This window comes from Scleropages formosus, chromosome 2, assembly GCF_900964775.1.
Source record: "Scleropages formosus chromosome 2, fSclFor1.1, whole genome shotgun sequence".
Classification (NCBI taxonomy): Eukaryota; Metazoa; Chordata; class Actinopteri; order Osteoglossiformes; family Osteoglossidae; genus Scleropages; species Scleropages formosus.
In genome coordinates, this window is record NC_041807.1 from 14,814,520 (window position 1) to 14,833,780 (window position 19,261).

Sequence of the window (19,261 nt, forward strand, 5' to 3'; positions counted from 1 at the left end):
AATTAAATACTGTTTCACTGAAAAAGGCACTAATGCATTTGTGTTTATCAGATACAGCTTAATGTGTTTTAACTGGCTCCTCACCTTATGAGCACAACTGTGATCAGAAGTCATTTGTTCATAAATTGTCACATCACAAAAATACAATCAATACAAGGTTAATTATACACTTGTAATATAAACTGCAAATAAAATAACATTTTGCCTTTAACAAACTTCTGCCAGGGCTGTATGACACAGTGGGTAGCATGAGAATTTAACAGCACCTGGACTTGTCCCTGTTCAGTCCACAAAGTTTGCATGTTTCATGTGTGACACCTCCTACAGTTTAAAGATTTGCATTTTCAGGTTAATCAGACAAATTGCAATATGCAAGTGAACCAGTGTTTGTCGCTACCCTGGCCTCAAGATAAGCAGTTTACATTAAAATACTTTATTATAGACATCTCTCTAAGCCTCTGCTGAATGGCAACTGCTGACCATTCTCATGATATGCAATGTTTGTCAGCTTCTGACCATTTTCAGCTTTGTCTATTAAATTAAGTCTTAATATAGATGTATCGATTAATCTATGGCTTGGATGGATGAATACACAGGGAGGAACATGCAGACTCCACATCCTCAGTTGGACTGAAACCCCACACCCACTATCTAGTTCAGGAGCTGTGATGCACCAGCATGATCTGCTGTGCCCCTGCATTCCAATGTATGGATTAGGTTCTGTAAAAAAACCTTACATTAATATTGCTAATAGTACTTTCCAATGTATTAACTTTCCTCTACATTAAAATTATTTTACAATGACCTAACATGCCTAGTTTTCCCATACTCCTGTTCAATCCTGACTTTCACTGCATAAACAAATGCTGTATTTCTCAGCTTGTTATTGATCTCCAACCAAATACTAGGATTGAGCTGTATGCACTGTGGAATTGACTTAAATGAAGTCAGTTTCACACTATTGTGGTTTTCTGCCAACTTAAGGCTGAACACAAACATCGCTTTCACTCTGCAATATGCAGAAAGTTTATAAAATACATTAAGCCAAGAAGGTAACTAAAAGTAGATGCAAAATAGTTTATCTTCAAAATTTCCCAACTCAGTTGTCCATAACATGAGGAGCCAGTGTCAGTCTGAGGGGAGGGCAAGTACAGGCCATTTGGGTCCATTTAAGACTTAAGGGCAGATATTTTATTTAAATGTTTTAAGGAGCTTAAGATGTAACATTTGGTGAAACGGCTACAGGTAACAAAATAAGGATGGGTAAGACAACGCCCTGTGAGATGACTGACATTTGCTGAAGGCTGACCCATCTGTGTCTTTACTAGGTATTAAAAAAGAGAAACTGCAACCCATCTTTAAATAAGACAGCCAGGGATCAGCACCAAATCTGCAATCCTCTCAAGTTAGGGAGGAAGGGAAAAAGAATAAAAATGAGAACTGCTACAGTTACAGTATGGATCCATATAAAGTAATGGACACAGGTAAGATGAAAACATTTTCATGTACCATAAATTCATAGTGGAGAGCATGATTCACAAATAGAGGTGATAAAAGGCAAGTGTGCAGAGGAGGTGGAGAAAGGATGTGTAAGAGTGAAATCAACTACTCAGCCCATGCTACACACTTCTAGACACACCAACAACCAGCCTCAGAGATCTCTGCCTTGGGCTCAATGTCTTCAGCACTTAAGGGGTAGCGAGGGGCAGGACTGTGGCGAATCTTTCTCAATAGAGGAAGGACTAAACATTCCACTTGGCTTAAAAACCATTTTTAAAAAAGCTAAAATAAAGGCATCCAAAGATTTGGTTTTAAGGCGGGCTACAATGGAGGGATTTCAAAGAGTTCTCCCAGAAGTCCTGTGCTCCATGCCCGTTCTGATGGCGCAGTCCTGGGTGATCCACCTAAACCCAAAAGTTATGGTTTGCCCCTATTTAAGTCGCTCGATGAGCTCCTGTGTGAGGCCCAGGTGGAGCAACTGCACAGCTGAGAGGTGAGCCAGGTGGGGGAAGCTCTTGAGCAGTTTCTCCCAACACAGTTCCAGCAGACTGGGTACCACTAGCCAGATCCTGAAAAGGGAGCCAGTCCGCTTGTTCTCGTGGATGTTCACCACACCACCGTGGACGTACATACAGCCCGCCTGCAGGTAGGACAGAAAAACACTGGAGATGCTGTGGTTTTTCAGAGGCACCATTGTGAGGGTGAAACCACAACAACCACAAAAGGATACAATGCTGGTCAAATTAATGGAAACATGGAAAAGGAGTTTAATTTTGATGCAGCTGCAAAGGTGAGTCATTATGCCATTTGCAGTATGTGTCTGACAATTAGCACTTTCATATTAAAGTTTTTGAAGTAACATGGGGCAACTAAGAGTTCCAAAGAGGCCAAATAGTCAGCGCCCAAATTGTAGGTGCACCCGTTACAAAAATGGCAAAGTGACTTAATGTGCCAAGGGGAACAGTCACAAAAATGACAGCATATGCCAAACATGGCTAGACAGCATTGGCAAAGAGAAACAGTGGTCCCCATTTGAAGCAGAGGCACAGGTATAGATGGAAACTTTACATGGTAGCTGCTATATGTCACAAAAGTATAACAAGAATTACCACAGAATTGAATGGTTAGAGCTTCACAAAGCGGGAATTCATGAATCCAAGGCCAACACAAAAATATGCATAACCGGGCAAAAGGAGCACAAAACCTGAACCCTTTATCAATGTAAAAATATTATAATCTAATGAATCATCTGTTGCCTTATTTCCTACATCTAGATGGGTTGAAACTTGGAGAAAGCCAAAGGATGGCTTTAACCCACAATGTCTATTCCTAACTTATGGGGGGGGGAATCTGTAATGGTATGTGCAGCCAGCTCTCATGACTACTCTGCTTGGTTGCATTATGGCCAAGAAATCTGAGGCCATTTTATAGACCACATGCACCTTGGACAAGCAACTAATGACAATGGAATAATGGATAAATTAAGCAAGGGCAATTGAGCAGGAAGTAAAACCATATGGTCTTTGCTGAACTAACCGGCGTCACAGCTGCGCAGTGGAAGTAGGCAGGCTCAGGCATAACTGCTGGCAACTTTGTCCACTGGAATGTCTGCAAGTTGACCTTCCACAAGTCAGCCAGAATCAGCTCCCCATTATAGCCACCGCACACAAATACATCTGGTTGGGCAAGAGAGAAGTGATGAGCTTGAAACAGAGGGTTGTAGACACAATCCTGGGAAGCCACCACTCAGGGGGTGCGCACATACACACGCAAACATGGAATGCATGTGGCTCTTCAATCTTTCCCCACCAGAATAAAGTTCAGGGAACTCACCATTCTTAATCTGTACACAGCTATGGCACCTCCTTGCAGCTGGATACCCTGTGGAAAGTGGCACAGAGCTGTCAACAATGTATGTGTGACATCACATTTCATACAGCCAGTGCAGACCAGCAACATTCCAACACAATGTGCATTTTTAGCTAGACTTGTACTTCTGGCTCCAGTAATATAGACAAACCTATTTTTTCGTGTGGTTTGGTGATGATTTCCTCCCACGAATTAGTCTCCAGGTTGTATGCATGTATCTGAGGAGTGAACAGCAAAGGGTGGCTATGTTCATTTTCTAGTGTCACCTATGACAGTATTTTAACTGGAAATACAAGCATCTAAGGTTAAAAAGTCTCATCCCATATTGTTTCCATGAGGCTACATTTTAGTACCTTATCTAAAGGGTAGGAAGTCCAAGAGGTTCCACCTCCCAGTATGTATATCCTTTGCCCATCATGTGCTATTTCATGCCTGTACCTGTGAACAAGACAACAGCTCCTTACTCACTGCTCAAAATAAATTTAGCAGAGGCTTTCATTACAAGAACAACTTGTCTGTTAAAAAGATATTCATAGATGTAATTCAGGTTTAGCACCATTTCACAGCATAGAACAGCAGGTCCCCTCCTAGGACTGAGTCTAGCATATTTTCATAAAAACCCTACATTCTCAAAGCCTCATACCAGCTCTATTCAGACCCTCTTGGTATTGAAGGAACAGAAACATACCTCTCCTCAGGGAGGTCATCAGGAGGATTGGTGGGTTTGAGGTGGGTCCACTCTCGGGTGGTGAGGTCCAGCCTGTGCAGGTCTGTGCTGTAGATGTAACCCGTAGTTCCACCAAACACATACAGGTAGCCGTTGATGATGACCATTGCCTTGGGGACAGAACCAATGTGAAAATGAAAAAGCTGCCTTGCAATTCAAGCACCCTTTCTCTGCTACCTCCCTCCCTAAAGTTCAGCAATCTTTTCACATCCTCTCAAGCGGGGAAAGCTACACATCAGGACAAAGCTGCTTTACCTGTCCATAAATTCTGTTGGGCTTCTTCCCCCGACAGTTAAGCAGGGACCAACGTTTATACTTGACATTGCAGACGTGGACATCGTTGCCGTTGTTCTCCCCAAATGGGATCCCAGTGCCACCAAACACTAGCAAGTTGTTTCCATGTAGAACAGCTGAAAGCCATGTGCACAAGAACGGAGTATAATTAAAGATGGTACCCAGTACACATTGAAATGTACAACAGCCTGTAAAGCAGCCCTCTTGCCAATTATTCTTCAGTGGATCAGTCTACAGAAAGGTACAAAAACAAGGTACAGAGGACACTTTCTGCTGAAGTGGAATAAAAAAAAAAAAGTGTTTCAGAAATCCGTCAGATTTAATGTTACGAATGAAGTTTAGCTTAGAGTAACAGATCAGTTGAAGCATTTTTGGACATAACAAACTGTACTGAACCACCCACCTGACATGGAGGCCAGCTCAGTGGGCATATAACCTTCTGTACGAATTTGCTGCCAGGTTCCAGTGGCAAAGTGGTACCGCCACAGCTCCCGGAACAGAGGATAGTCCTCATTTTCTGAGCCCCCCGACTCGTCGTAATCTGGGTTGTACCCTCCAAATACGTACAGGTTGGCACTGTCTGCCACGCACCGGTGTCCACTTCGAGCTGGGGGAGTACGGTGACCTGTGACACAAAAGCAGCAGCAGGAGGGTTAGAAATGCCATTGTATCTCAAATACCCTCTATAAGATGAGGAGCACACTGCTGAGCATTCTCCATCAGCACACTTTCATTTTATGGACAAGGGGACCCCACTGCGCAAAAAGAATCTGCTGCTCCCCATAGTGAAAGCAGCGAAAGAGCAAGCAAGAACCACAATTTTTTTTTTTTTTTCCTTATTATTAAAAAAACCACTTAATATATATAGAAGCACCTCTGAGTAAATAGCCAACCCTGAAACGAAAATTATAAAATTCAGAAATGGTCACAATCACTGTCATTAACAAGTAAAGGTACAAGTCATTTACTGTGGTGTGCTATGTGACTGGTTATAACCAGTGATGGAACAGATAAGAAAACATGTTCTCATTACATTGCCGAGTTGTGTGCCAGGATTAACTGTACTGTAAATACTGTTCTAATACTACAGAAAATCTCCATCCAGAAAGAACTAAAAGCATGGTTTTTTTATTTAAAAAAAAAAAAAAAAAAAAATTCCCTCAGATCAGTTTACTATTCTTGAGTCTATTACCATTTAGTTACTGCATAACCAACTTGTCTTACAAGAATTTATTATTTTTTGTCTTTATTTGGCCTTTTGTTTCTCTTATTCTTTTAAAACTCTAGTTCAGTTCCTGTATTTCACATATTATTTGAAAATTGATCCTAACCCTACAGACACCACAATTGCCAGCTATCCTCAGATTTTTCAGCCACCAAATATTTTATATCACACTTCTTAAGCTTGGCATCTTGCTGTTACATGTGTAAATCATCAAATATAATTTCCTCCAGTTCAACTAAATTAGGTCACCTATTTTCAATCAAAAACAAATAACCCAACAAAGTTATCCTCACATAACATTAATTTGTAAATTAAACAACCTTCTTAGGTGATTTTTCCCATTGTGAAGGGGTCAAATGCCCATTGTTTCTTATGGGTGCCAAAAAAGCCATGGAAAAAAAAAAAAAACAGAAGGTATTTTTATGATAACCAACACATTTTATACCTGGAACATATGATGCATATTTGTTGTTTGTGACATTTTCCTTCATTCGTCATCCTATGTATGGTCTGGAGTTTATCCATGAAGCATAAAGTGCTAGGCAAGGTATGTCTTTCACTCTGCAAAGCATGTGGACATTATGCCCTTAGAGGTACTGCATGGTGCTACTGACAAATACTTAACATTACATGATGTTCATTTGCTTGTGTGAGTAAGGCTTTATTCATGGCAGTGTAAGAGAATTCATGTTAAAAGTGGTTATTTAAATAATTGTGTTACTTGAGCCATTTTAAAATAACTTAGTAGTGCAGGCAGAAGCAAGTGTAGCAGTTACAGCCATGGCCCTTCATCTCTTCCAGACCCACTTCTCTCCTAATCTTGTAACAGCTCCATAAATTTGCATTACACCATCTGCCACGATCACCTCTATAGGCATCTACTTGTGTAATGTGCACGTGTAAAAAACAGTGGTGGTAACTACCTAGGCCTCAAGAATTCATGTCTGCCTCTAAAGTGCTCTCCTGTGTGAAATGCACTTTAGTCAGTGCTATGCTGAACTTCAGAGAAATGTCTGCATTTTTCTCATTTATTTATAATTACCTTAATTCATGGTTATAATTTTTAGATTGTCAGTGTTACAAGGGGTAGGAAGTACACAGTAGTTTTTTGTTGAAGTGTCGATAAACTAGTCAAAAATGTCTCCATCCAGTATCCATATTAAAAGACAGAAGTCCATCCTCCATAAACCTCTGCTTTACTCTAAACAGTTACACCAGTGGTTACCATTTCCACAGTAATACACTAGACTTAGCCAGCAAATATACAGATTGATAGCACTCGGGGACAAAAATCCTTTTGGGTTTGAGACACAATGTCTTATACAAGCTGTTAAGAAAATAAAAGTGCCTGCTGTGTAATTAAAATGACTGGGTAACAGGAAGAAATGCTGCTGCGCTAAATAACCTTGTTGTATGATAAAAGCCTACATATTTTGATAGGCTGTTGAAGTGGTTTTTGTTGCTGTACGGGACCTCATTATATATGGTCAGTGTATCTCCTTTCAACAAAGTAGTCAACACTGCAGGTTCAGTCAAGTTAACATCCATTAACCTCGTTCAAGTCCTTCCCATCTGCTCAGATCTTGGTTAGTACAACTACAGTAAATTAGTCCAGTCAGCCAGCTGTAAAACCTGCTCTGTTTGACATATGCATTGTCTGCATATCTGGAAAGACACTGTGCAAAAAACAAGCAGCAGTGTATAACCGACACCTTCCTTGGCAAAACGAAACAGAAGAACAAAAGACAGGAGAGACGGCAACAATTTCAAAAAACGTCAGAGAAAGGAGGACACCTGAGACAATTCCATTCATGCCTGACACAAACACATGTACAGAGATGAAAACAAGCCTGTAGTGATTAAAATGGCACGTGTAGCAACACCATTAATACACATGGCACTGGAAACATGGAGAAAGCAGGACCCTGTACCCCAGTAAGGAAGAAAAAGTCAGGAACAGACAAAAGCCTTCGCTCCTGCAGGGAAGGCTGGAAAAATGTGGAGGCTCGAACCGTTGGATTTTTTTTCAGCGGGCCCATTACCCACCTTCTCTCAAAAACCTGTGAGGGATCCGCAGGCTGGGGCAAGGGTGGACGAAGATGCGTCGAGCCTGCAGCCACCGAACCTTCTTCTTAGAGCCTGTCACCACAACCACCAGCAATGAGTAAGTCAGACAAACAGACGCAAGACGATGGCAAAATGAGGGAAAAGAAAAGAAAAGAAAAAAAAAAAACAAACAAAACGCACACAGACACACACAGTAAACCCAGGCACCTGTTAATAACCCTGCTCAAAACTCACTGGCAACCAAGAGGAAAACTAATACAGAAAACAGTACCAGTAACCATGCAAAATAAAAGCATTACAAATTTGAAATCCCCAGCCTTAAGATTTTTTGCAACAAATGTCCAGGAAAGTAAAAAAAATACAGGAGAAAAAAAAAAAAATAAAAAAAAAAAGACTAGAGACCAATATCTGATGATCTAAGAATCAATATCACCGCAACATTTTGTGTAGGATGAAAGTCTTCCTTGAAAATTACCACAACAAACCTTGTTGCAAGAGGCACCGAGTGTGATTAAATTCAGTAAAAAAAAAAAAAAGTAGAATAAAAAAAACACTTCACATAATTCAGTCATTCTGCTGGTTCTGAAAACAAGCTGTAGAAATTGCGCACATCTTGCAACCAGAAAGCTGCAAGTTCAAACCAAATAAATAATGTTCCAGAACAGATTAAGAAAATCTCCAGCTGTGGAAATATGTTTAATAAAACCATGGAGAACACCACATAAAACTATGTTCCAATGAATATCAAGTTATTAACAGCCAAAAACAATGTCATGCACAGAAAGATGGCAAGATCCAGGGCAGAGAAACTCCTCTGTGCATGGAAACTACCGATAAACCATGTGCAATATTTTACGCTCCAGATAAAACATTCAACCCAACCCACATGACTCATCACACCCCCACAGATATCTGAGGTGGCCACCAAGTAACTAGAGAAATGCCAGCTCTCATACTTCACCCCTATCAGTCTGATACAAGACTGCAAACTGTTTTAATAAAGCAGCCATTTCTTCCTATAGCAACATTTAAACAGTACCTGCAATCAGATACAATCTGTTGTATTTAAATTTTGGGCTGGTTTCCTGTTGCTTAGTTTAACACTGTTATACCCGAGTGTGTGCAACAAGTCAAATGTGAGTTTGAAGTGCAAAGACCAGTAGTCACTTGCACTCTTTAGAAAACTTGTGCACCTACAGACACGTACAAGAAACCTGAGAGCTACAGTTTAATCCCAGCCACAGTCAGGCACCCACAATCCTCCTGAATGAAACTTGTCCGGGAATGATAGCCCCCTTGCAGAACTGCAGTTTCCACATAAAACCCCAGCAGAGACTATTTCTGAAGGATGCTGTGTCAGAGCTTGCAGTTGTGATGCTCTCAGAGAAGCACTTGTTGAAAATGTGAGGAATAATGATCTTTCAATGTTCCAGAAGCTGATGATGAATACATAGGATGTAAACAGACTCTTTCACCTCTCTCCCAAGCCTTCTTTTTCTCACACCTGGCCTTGCAGCTCAATGTCATATTTTCAAACCCTCTAGTAACAACCAGGAATATGTGCATGTCCTCAGAATGAGATGACAAGCAGGGAAAGACCAAATATACATGAACACATGGAAGTCAAATGATGTCAAATCATGCGAAAAGCTTTCTTCATTATCACACATACATTATTGAGTCAAAAAAAAAAAAAAAAAAACTGAGCACAGCTGCAGGGACCAAAATTTCTTCCATCTTTAATTTTTGTTTGTACCGATAAGGATCAATCTAATAATCCTACACACCAAACCTTATGAAAATGATCATGTAAAAATAAGCAGTCAATACATTGATACTGAATGTCAATACATGGTATTCTTAACAGTAAACACCACCTTGTCAGTTTGTATCCAGTAGTGTGGCACATTTCTGGAGTGTGTTATTGAGTGTTTGGCCAACTGACACTGGCACAAATGAGCCTGAAACTCAAGGTTTTAGGACACACAGACAGCACTGTAGGAGTAAAGGTCAGCATTAATGGGACAGAAGGTCATGTATCTTCTAGCGCTGCTGTCTCGAAATCTAAAATCCATTGTTTCAAACCCCATCCCTCCTGCTGTACCCTTAATCAAGGTACTCACCCTGAACTGATACAGTAACACACACTGCAGCACAAGTGCGTAACTCACTGTAAAGTTGATGTGACATTGTAAATTGACCGAGTAAAAAAGGTGTCAGACACATGGAAAAAGACAAGATTTTCCTGATCGCGAAGGAAACTTTACGAGGCCACATAAAAAGTAACTGGAATCATGTCGCTGGAAGAAGAAAAACTAAGCCTAAGCTAAGGTTAATAAATACTAGTAGTGAGGTCAATCAATGAAGCTGTATGCTAATTCAGTAGTCACCGAATCAAACGTCCCAGCAGACCATGACACACAGATTTTATTGGTAAATCTGAACAAGCTTAGCTTGTTTCTAGCTTGAAGCTAGAAACTGACTGTCACCCAGAACCGCTGGTTCATCATAACGCGGCCAACTGAACTGCACAGCATAGCGACACGAATATATACAACACATTATTAGAAACAAGTAACCAGCTCCGCCTGCTCTTTGTCTTTGCTTAACTATTCGGCACTTATAAAAATCTACACCACCCCCTCGAGCAGGTCAACGCATTCCAATCGAGTAAAACCGCAATAAATAATATAAACGGATTGTTGTTGCGCTCCGCAGGACGCAGGCAGGGCAGCCAGGCAGGTTACTTCTCCACGTCAACAGACTCTGATTCTCGTGAAATATGCAGAGTTACACGAGTATGATACGGTCCAGCAAATCTCCGCTGGTCGGAGACACCACTGAGCTCGTATCTCAGGTATTAACTAGTAGTTTTCATATATTTAAATGAAAAAGAAAGCAGGGGCCATGTTTCCAGCAGGTGCCGACTCGACTGACCTGTGGCTCTCAGAGGAGGCCTCCCCGACAGCTTCTCGAAGCGATTCAGCTGCCCCGAGCCGCGCGCATTCTCAGCGCTGTCGGCAGAGGACATCTTTCTCACACTGTCGGACAAGCGCGACGCCGCTTACATTAAATTAAAATACTTTAAATACTGAGACCGATACGTTTAATAACGCGTCGCCCTCACATTCCAAACGTCGTACCAAAAAAAAAAAAAAAAAACATCTGCGGCTATGCGCTGTTCTTAAATACCGCTGACCAATCAGAAAGCACCTTGTTTTGAGATTTGAGCTTGCTGACCAATCAGTAAGCTCGTTGCTCTGACGTTTTGTAAGGTTAAAAAAAAAAAAAAAAAAAAAAAAAAAAACAAAAAAAAGCACAACACTGGCAAAGTGTTGGAGGTGGAAGAGAGTGTATCTCGAATGTGTTTTGCAAATGTTTGGAATCTTTGTTTTATTAGTGTTACTTGTTGTGTAACACTAATGTAATCTGAATTTATAGTAAAATGTCAAGTTATAGTTAAATTATCTTAACCCTAGAAAATATTCCTAGTTCTAGCTGTTAGGTGTCAAACTTGGCAGCTTTGTATTGTATTGTTTACTCAGTTGTTTAAAAAATTCTAAATGTATTTTTTGTATTATATCAGCGCAAGTAGCGTTTGATTCAAGGGACCACAAACACAATGCATGTGAAAAGAGCCAACACGGAACTTTCCTTTGTTTGTAATGTTGTCTTGCGATGGGGAAGGAATTAATTGTAGGAACGAACATTAATTCAGTTCAATTTATTTGTATTGGTAATAATACTGCGTTTGTATTTAAAGCTCTTCGTCTGATGAAGAATGCTCCTTTTATACGTGGAGCTGTATCTCGCTTTGGTGAAAGGCGTATGCTAAATGAATTAACGTAAATGAAAACGTAAAGGTGCTAGGATGGAACCCACCATGAATGGTCATACAGTAAAGTATTGTGAGGGGAAGGAATTAGGCGTAGGACCGAACATGGCGACTCTCGAAAGCCGCAGTAGTTCTCTGGATGACTTACACGAAAAAACGAAGTCCCCTCAAGTCTCCGGACAAAAAGTCCGCGAACTTCTCAATGAAGGCATGGCATCTGACGACGTTACACGGAATCAGTAAGTGCCTCTGAAGTCCGCAAATAGGCTCATTTTTGGCGCCACTGCTCTGTGACTGCAAACCGGCCAGGCCAGGGGCGGGCAGTGGGAGGAGGACCTCAAGTGACCCTCCCCCCCGAGCAGACTCCTCGTTTTCACTTAAAAACTCTTAATTAACATCTTCGCCCAGATAGGCTGTCTTGTTAAGCATACTGTTATGTACGTATAAATTCTAATTGTGTTTTCATTGTCCATTTTCTCTCTGTAATTTGTTATTATAAATCACACTCAAGTCAAGACCAAACGTGAAGAGTACGGTCATATACTTGCTGGTGTAGTGAGAATGCTGTTCCTTCCAGGGTAGATCAGGACCAGGCTACACCGGCAGCGGACCCAAATGGCACCAGCCAAAGGCCCAGTGAAGCCGTGAGCAAAGAAGGCTTCTTTTCTCGAGTCGAGTCCTACACAATATCCTCCACAGCTATAAACTGCACATTTACTTTCTGAACAATCCTACTGTTTTCTTTTTTCGGGATTGCCATGCGCTCTAATGCACAGTAGTTTTGTTGCAATCTCCGCTGGAGGTGTGGATTTTAATCCTACTTCTGGTGATAACATATTTTGTGTAATTTCCTTTGGGAGAACTTTTTAGTTGTCTGTTATAATAAAAAAAAAAAAAAAAAATGTTACCAGTGTTTTTCATGACTAAAAAACTTTATTTGATTTCATGTCATTTGTTGCGTAGGTGTAACAAAAGAGGACATGCCCTCTTATGTTCAAGCAAACCTCATTTATCCTCCCAGTATTTGTGTATTACTCCTCTGAGCAAATATTTTCTGATGATAATACTTTTTTGGGGTTTTTTTATACAAGACAGGATGTTATATATCCACTGATGTTTTTTTTGCATGTGTGTTCATGTCTTTCAATCCTTGACTTTGAGTACTGTATGAAATGGGCAGGAAAGCCAAGTGCTCTCTCCCCGCTAAAGTGTGCACGGTACGGCTGGATCAACGTTGACTGCGACATGCTGAAATGCTCCAGCTGCCAGGCCTTTCTCTGTGTGTCACTGCAGCCAACTAGAGACATTCAGAAATGTAATAATAATAATAATGCATGTTTTTGTGGTACCTTTTAGTAGATAGTTCAGTATCAGAACTGTTACAATTTCTCTTGAATTCTACAATTTTTGTTAAATGTATTGTAGTGACATGTTAATAGAATATGTATGGTTGACTAAACTCATACCTGTTTGTTTGTTTTTAGATGAAGAAAACCTGTCAGAGTTAACCAAATTACTACAGTCCCAACATGAAAAGTTCTGCTTCTGGCCAGACTGTCCATGTCCAGGTAAAGTGGTGAGAAAAAGATTATTGTAATCTGGATTTTGGCACACTTTGCGTGGCTCTTGTCTGCTCTGTATAGATGGGCTGGGTCTTTTACTTGGTTGCTGAATGAACAAGCTGAGCCATCTGCATGGTTCTATATCATTTCAGACCGGTTCTGGAGGGTCCCAATCAGTGAGCCTGAAGTGCTGCTCAGTAGCTTCCTGGAACGCTTCAGGAGCGCCTGTCTGCTGGAACTGCAGCTTCCAGCAATGAAGCCTGAGGACCTGAAAGCTATGGTGAGAATAACTGCATTGGCACTGGAAGGTCAGAATGTCCAATAACTGAGATTAATGGCAGCAGCCTGAAGAAAAAAAATCTTCATGTGTTGCATGAGTTAAACATTTCCTTTTTGCACCCACAATATTTCAGTATTTTTTTTTTTGATAATATTCACTGAATGCCAGAAGCAAAAATATGGGTTCTCTGAATTGTACATTTTTTTGTGTTTGGGTTTTATTTACAGTATTTGGTTTCCGCTGTACCATGTAACAAGTGTCTGCTCTGCTCCCCAGTCCTTAACCGAGGAAGCCATTGGAGTGCTGCTCCAGCTGGTAGAGGATGAGCAACAAAAAGGTGACTCCCCCCTGGTTCAGCTAAGTGCCGAGCCACTGTCTGTGCAGGTAGCCGCCTGCATTGTGGCCCTTTGTGGTTGGGCTGCCAGGTAACAGAAAACAGGGCATCCTTACTCACAGTGCTTTGACTCATTCAGTTCTCAGGGGGACCTTCTGTAGTACTTGTAAATGTTACATAATCTACATTTTTAAAAATTTGAACGAAGTGTAACCTCTGTAGGAGTTTATTATTCACATTAATAATACATTAATGTCAGATATAGAGTTGCACATTATTTTCTTTTCTTCCTGCAGCCCTTCCCTGAGTTCTTTGCACCTGCCCATTCTCACCTGCTCCTACTGTTTGCGCAAAGTGGGACTCTGGAGTTTCCATCAAATAGAGGGTATGATTGCTGACACGGATAGCTCCTTTGAAGCCCCCACCACTCCTGTGTCTGGACAGGAAGTGCGAGGGGACAGACTAACCCCCACCTCCCCCACATGCCGCATGAAGCTACGCAGCCAGGACATCATGCGCACTCATGAGCAGGTTTGTCTGTCGAGAGCTCAGAGCTCTGAAACCATAGGTCTTTAAGGAAAAAGTTTCAAAATGCTACCAAATATGAATATGTAGAAAACACCTTTTTTTTTTTCAGATGGAATCTAGCCCGTCTCCAGTGATGGGCCGAATGCGGAGCAGAGACACGCCCAGCCCTAGTGAAGAGCTGCCCAGCCCAATGATTAGGGGCAAAAGGCCTGTCACTCGCAGTCGAGGACAGGGAGACACGGCAGGGCAAGAGGTACCTTCCAGCCCACAGCGGAAAGCCAAGCGTCTGCGGCTTTCCTCCTCCAGCAGTTCGGTAAGGCAACACAGTGCAAACTTTTTTATGGTCCATAGTGTAACTTCTGCTGTCACCTTGAGCCACCACCTGCTTCCTTGATCATGTCCATTCTCTTCCCTTACAGTCATTTTCCACAATATTTATTTTTTATTTCTTCTAAATTGAATTTTTCACAGTTTTCTGGTTGCTTCCTATCTTACTTTAAAACTGCTGACATATCACCACTGTTAAAGAAACCTTCTCTGGATTCAGTACAGGTCAGAATTTCAGTCCAGTCTCCTCTTCTCCCTTTTTTTTCAACACTCCTGAATGTGCAGCTTATATTCTCCATTTGGTTAAAGCAGCCTTCATTCCTTCAGTCATCATTGTATTTGTCCTCTCTGCACCATTTTCACTGTCAACCACCAGATCCTGCTTTTCTCTCTAGAATAGTTTGGAATCAAAGGATCAGCACTGAAATGGTTTGAGTCTTACTTATCAGATAGATCCTACAAGGTGGTTTAAGATGCACCCTTTCTTCCCCTTAGTCTTTCTGAACTGGTGTTCTGCAGGGTCAGTGGCTTCTTAGTCTTCTCCAGCTACACCACTTCCTGTCTTTATTTCCTGCAGGAGGTTCTCCTTTCATTGCTATACTGATGATACCTAGCTCTTCTTCTCTTTTACCCCATCCGCGATAGAAGTATCCTCTCATGTTGCAGCTTACCTCTCAGACATCTCTGCTTGGATGACTGAGTTTCGTCTACAGCACAGTCCGTTCAAAACTGAGGTCTTTCATCTCCCAGTAGATCCAGCCACCTGTTAGAAACTCTGTATATGCTTCATTGATCAAAAGCTTGGGAGTAACAACTCAAGACTATGCTTCTCCCAGCACACCGAATCCATAGCTTGATCTGCCTTCTGCCAATGTCTCACAATACACTCTACACAGCTTTTGGTCCAAACCGTGGTGATGTCCTGGCTGCACTACTGCAACTGTCTCCTATCTAGTAGATTCTATCAAGCCTCTCCATCTGATTCAGAATGCTGTTGCAAGAATTGTGAGAATCTGCCAATGGATTCCTTTGTATTTCCCCTGCTTGTCTCTCTTAATTGGCTTCTGGTAGCTGTCTGTATGAAGTTCAGAACTCTGGTTATGGCCTACACTCTAATTCCTAATGGGTCTGATCACTCCCTGTACCCTAGCAAGAATTCCATGCTTCACCACCTGTGGTGAAGTTGTCCCAATCAAGTTTCTAAAATACACTTTTGTTTACTCAGAGAAATATGTTGCTTCAGAGAAAAAGCATCTGCTAAATGAATAAATGTAATACAGTTATACAATTTTATGAAATTAGATATGCGCCTAGTAGTGATTGAAAACACCTTTTTGCGCTTCCAGGAAACCTCCATGCATAGGGGTGTGTTTGACCCAGTTGCACAGCATAGAGACTGGTGTCCGTGGGTGACCACAGTTGATGGGGATGCCAACAAGGAACTGCAACTTGATGAAACACAATCCTCGCTGTTTGACTTGGAACGCCCAATACAAGGCTGGAGGGCAGCTCTCCAGCTGTTTCTATCCCTGAAGAGGCCCATCAGCCCAGCTGGGCCCAGTTCTTCTCAGGTAACGTCACATAGTGGTGCCTGTCCAGGGAGAACATGGGAACCAACCTTTCGATCAAAGATTTGCAATGTCATTCTTTCTGGAAGGCTACTGCTTAAAAAAGGAAAGAAATCTTTGTATTTTAAATTTCTTTTGTACTGTAATTTCTCATTTTCTTTTGTCCTTTAGGGCCTTCATGACAAATCCAAGGGAGTGTTTAAGATCTTTCACCAGTGGCAGCTTTCTTCCTCTACCCAGTAGATCTGCAGTTTGTATGCAGTATTTGCTGTTAAGTCTTTTTTTGTAGAGTCATTACCTGGTGTCAGAGCTTCACCTCTACCCCTTCCTTCCTATACACTTCCCTTTTGGTGAACCATAATTTCTGTCTGAAAAAGAGGAGATTGTGTGTCATACTGGTTGCATCAAGTGTGCCAGAGCAGCAGTTCTGAACATAGGCCAAAACAGTGCTTGTTCTATCGTACTATTTTAACATGTGGACAGTTTTCATTTTTCAGGATCCTAAGACCATCTCAGTTTAGGCAGAGTTAAGGGGGAGAGATTTTATCAACTATACTGTACCAATAAGAACACATACAATGGACTGAATGTGTAAACGGCAGACGGAATGAGAATTAAGTGTGTAAAACAAGGTTTGAGGAGAAGTGTGCAGAGACTAGAAAGCACAGAGACTGGAGATAGTTGTTTACATTTTATGAATTGTTGTATACTTTTTAAACACTGAAGTGTAACTGCTGTTTCAACAACCTAAATCCATTTTCTTACTGACCTGAGTCAAATGTCAGCGTATAGGATTGAGCTGTAGACTAATTGTTTGCAGGAGTTAACTCTTTCCTATTGCATATTTTCCTTTTGTGAAATCTATTTTGATTAGAATACAACCATTAAAAACATCTGTTTCAAGCTTTTTTAATAAATGACTTTTTTCCATTACGTTTATATTCTGCATTACTTTTACCCTATTATGATCTTTTATTTTATTTATTATCTTTTATTTTTCTGACACCTTTGTCCAGGGAAACCTGCAATGTAAGACTAGAAAGTTAACAGAAATTTAGGTAGTCATGCAGAAGGAAAACTAGTTGTATAACTCAAGGTACTTTCATACTTTGACTTTACAGGAGTTGGATTCAATCCCGGAATGGTTTCACATGATAAAGGGGCAGCCCTAAACAGTGACCTGCTGCTACAATATACAGTATATATAACTTAATTTTTTTACGGTATACAGATAACAGCTATTCATATTTGTATTACATTTGTAAATTTAACAAAAGCATTATGAAAAGCTTCCCTATATGTCGCAAATCTTTTCTAATGATAAAACCTGGATCTGTTTGATGGATTTTATGAAATGTCACACTGAAACTTCACTCCAGAAACTACTAGGGGTGGGACTGAGTGGGAATCCTAAATAGCAATGATAAACACTGTACTGCCCCTTTCATGTTCTTATTCCTGAGACTGCACCTTGACCCTTGGCTATACTGCAGGTGTGTTTTCACAGGTTATTTAAGGTTGCTGCATAAATTATTCACTTGCATAAAGGTGTTTCTTTCCAGAATTGTGCCAGACACAGCTGAACAGAACTTGCAGGCCTGTTATCCGATTCCAAAGATCAGGTTAGTCCAGCGATGGTGCAGTGTGACTTATCAGACAGGAAGGCTCCTCATCTCAGGAGATAAGGAGGATTGCTGAACTGTAAAACAATTTTCTTTTGATGCCTCAGGAGCAGAATCACGGTAGGAATTAAAACGGCACTGATTTTTTTTTTTTTTTTTTTTTGGCACCACTTATTGTTAACAAATATATTTTACAAAGTGATTATGCTATTTACATTTGGTGGATTTTCTTTAATTAGTCCATTGGCAGTGTATGTTGTTGCTCATGACTACACAGCAGTCAACTTTCACTTTCCTCTTAAATTATGTCTAACACAGAGGGAACTATGGATCACCCATGACTTATTTAAATACATAAACATTAAAATACAGCTTGTAGGGTGGGGTCCCTCTTCCATCGGTACCAAAAGATGAGGTTATTCGGTGTAACTGGAAGTGTCTGCTGCCAGGTGAAGTAATTCCATCCTGTTGCAGAGACAACATGGCCACTGTGTTACTTTTACTGGAGTGGAGGGGGTGCTTGAATGCCTAAATAAAAACAACATGTTTTTTATGGAAGTAAACATTTTGCCAAATTAAACATCTGCAGTGGAGGAAGCTGTACTGAATTGAAATCTTGTTTTTTTTACTCGGTGGCACAGCAGGTAATGCCCTTTACCTCACAGCTCCTGGGCTCTGTGTTAGGATGTAGGTTTGAATCTGGCTCACTCTGTGTGTAGTTTGCATGTACTTACCATGTTCGCATAGATTTCCTCCCACAGTCCAAAGATATGTGTGGAAGAAGGGGATGGAAAACCTCTTCTGATACCCATGTGAGGGAATGCCATGAGTTGTCTGACTTTCCCTTTCCTCATTTGGTGTTTGCTTTTTGGGGATGGATAGATAGATAGATAAGCACTGCTCAAATTTGTGCAGCTGCGAACTCTTTGTATGCTTATTTCATGCTTATGGTGTCATAGTGATTAATGGTTTTACTTGATCTCATTCAGGAGTTTTCTTTTTGACATCACACAAGTGAATATTGTGGCTGCTACTGAGAAGGTTAAAAGTGCTCAGATGGCCTAGTACAATGAATGCTAAGGCCTGCCATGATTCTGAATCTGAATAGCGATCCAAATTTTTATGCAAACTCAAAGTCCTTTTGACACATGTGCAGGTTCAAGTTACATACAAGTGCCAAGAACAAATGCACCCATGAGAATGCTCCAAGTGAAAGGCTTCCTTGCACATCAACAAACTACTGCATTGTTGTGTTTTTGTCTCTTATATTTGTGTTGAGGAATGTCATATTCTGTCATTTTAAAGCTTGAAATAAAATGTGTGATCATGCTACTTGGTGACATAAGCTGAGAGATGCAGTCAGTATTGAATCCTGAATGGCTGGCTGCTCAGTGAGCGTTGCCCATAACCATGAAGTATTTTGTGAAGATTTGGTGCTGATGCTGTTGATTTTTAGGTCAAGTGGATAATAATAGCACAGCATTGCAAGACTGCAGCCTGACAGTCATGTCCTTAATCCTTAT

General features: G+C 40.9%; 2 protein-coding genes across 3 annotated transcripts; one reads left to right on the forward strand and one right to left on the reverse strand.

Annotated features, from left to right (window-relative positions):
- Positions 1 to 1,168: 1,168 nt before the first annotated feature.
- klhdc10 (kelch domain containing 10) lies at positions 1,169 to 10,822 on the reverse strand. 2 transcript variants are annotated; one of them, XM_018747460.1, is made up of 10 exons: positions 10,620 to 10,816; positions 7,662 to 7,754; positions 4,794 to 5,015; positions 4,352 to 4,506; positions 4,058 to 4,206; positions 3,723 to 3,807; positions 3,521 to 3,587; positions 3,334 to 3,381; positions 3,037 to 3,176; positions 1,169 to 2,140 (listed from the first exon to the last, which is right to left on the reverse strand). In XM_018747460.1, exons 1-10 carry the CDS (start codon positions 10,711 to 10,713, stop codon positions 1,931 to 1,933), a joined length of 1,263 nt encoding a protein of 420 aa, XP_018602976.1. In that variant the 5' UTR covers positions 10,714 to 10,816; the 3' UTR covers positions 1,169 to 1,930. The 2 variants fall into 2 exon arrangements, with proteins under 2 accessions (XP_018602976.1, XP_018602977.1); XM_018747461.1 differs by lacking the exon at positions 7,662 to 7,754 and having other exon boundaries at positions 10,620 to 10,822.
- Positions 10,823 to 11,535: 713 nt separating this feature from the next.
- zc3hc1 (zinc finger, C3HC-type containing 1) lies at positions 11,536 to 16,992 on the forward strand. Its single transcript, XM_018747240.1, has 10 exons — positions 11,536 to 11,756; positions 12,095 to 12,203; positions 12,682 to 12,832; positions 13,002 to 13,085; positions 13,232 to 13,359; positions 13,636 to 13,784; positions 13,990 to 14,224; positions 14,331 to 14,534; positions 15,895 to 16,119; positions 16,288 to 16,992. The coding sequence occupies exons 1-10, from the start codon at positions 11,554 to 11,556 to the stop codon at positions 16,357 to 16,359; spliced, it is 1,560 nt and encodes a 519-aa protein (XP_018602756.1). The 5' UTR covers positions 11,536 to 11,553; the 3' UTR covers positions 16,360 to 16,992.
- Positions 16,993 to 19,261: the final 2,269 nt, after the last annotated feature.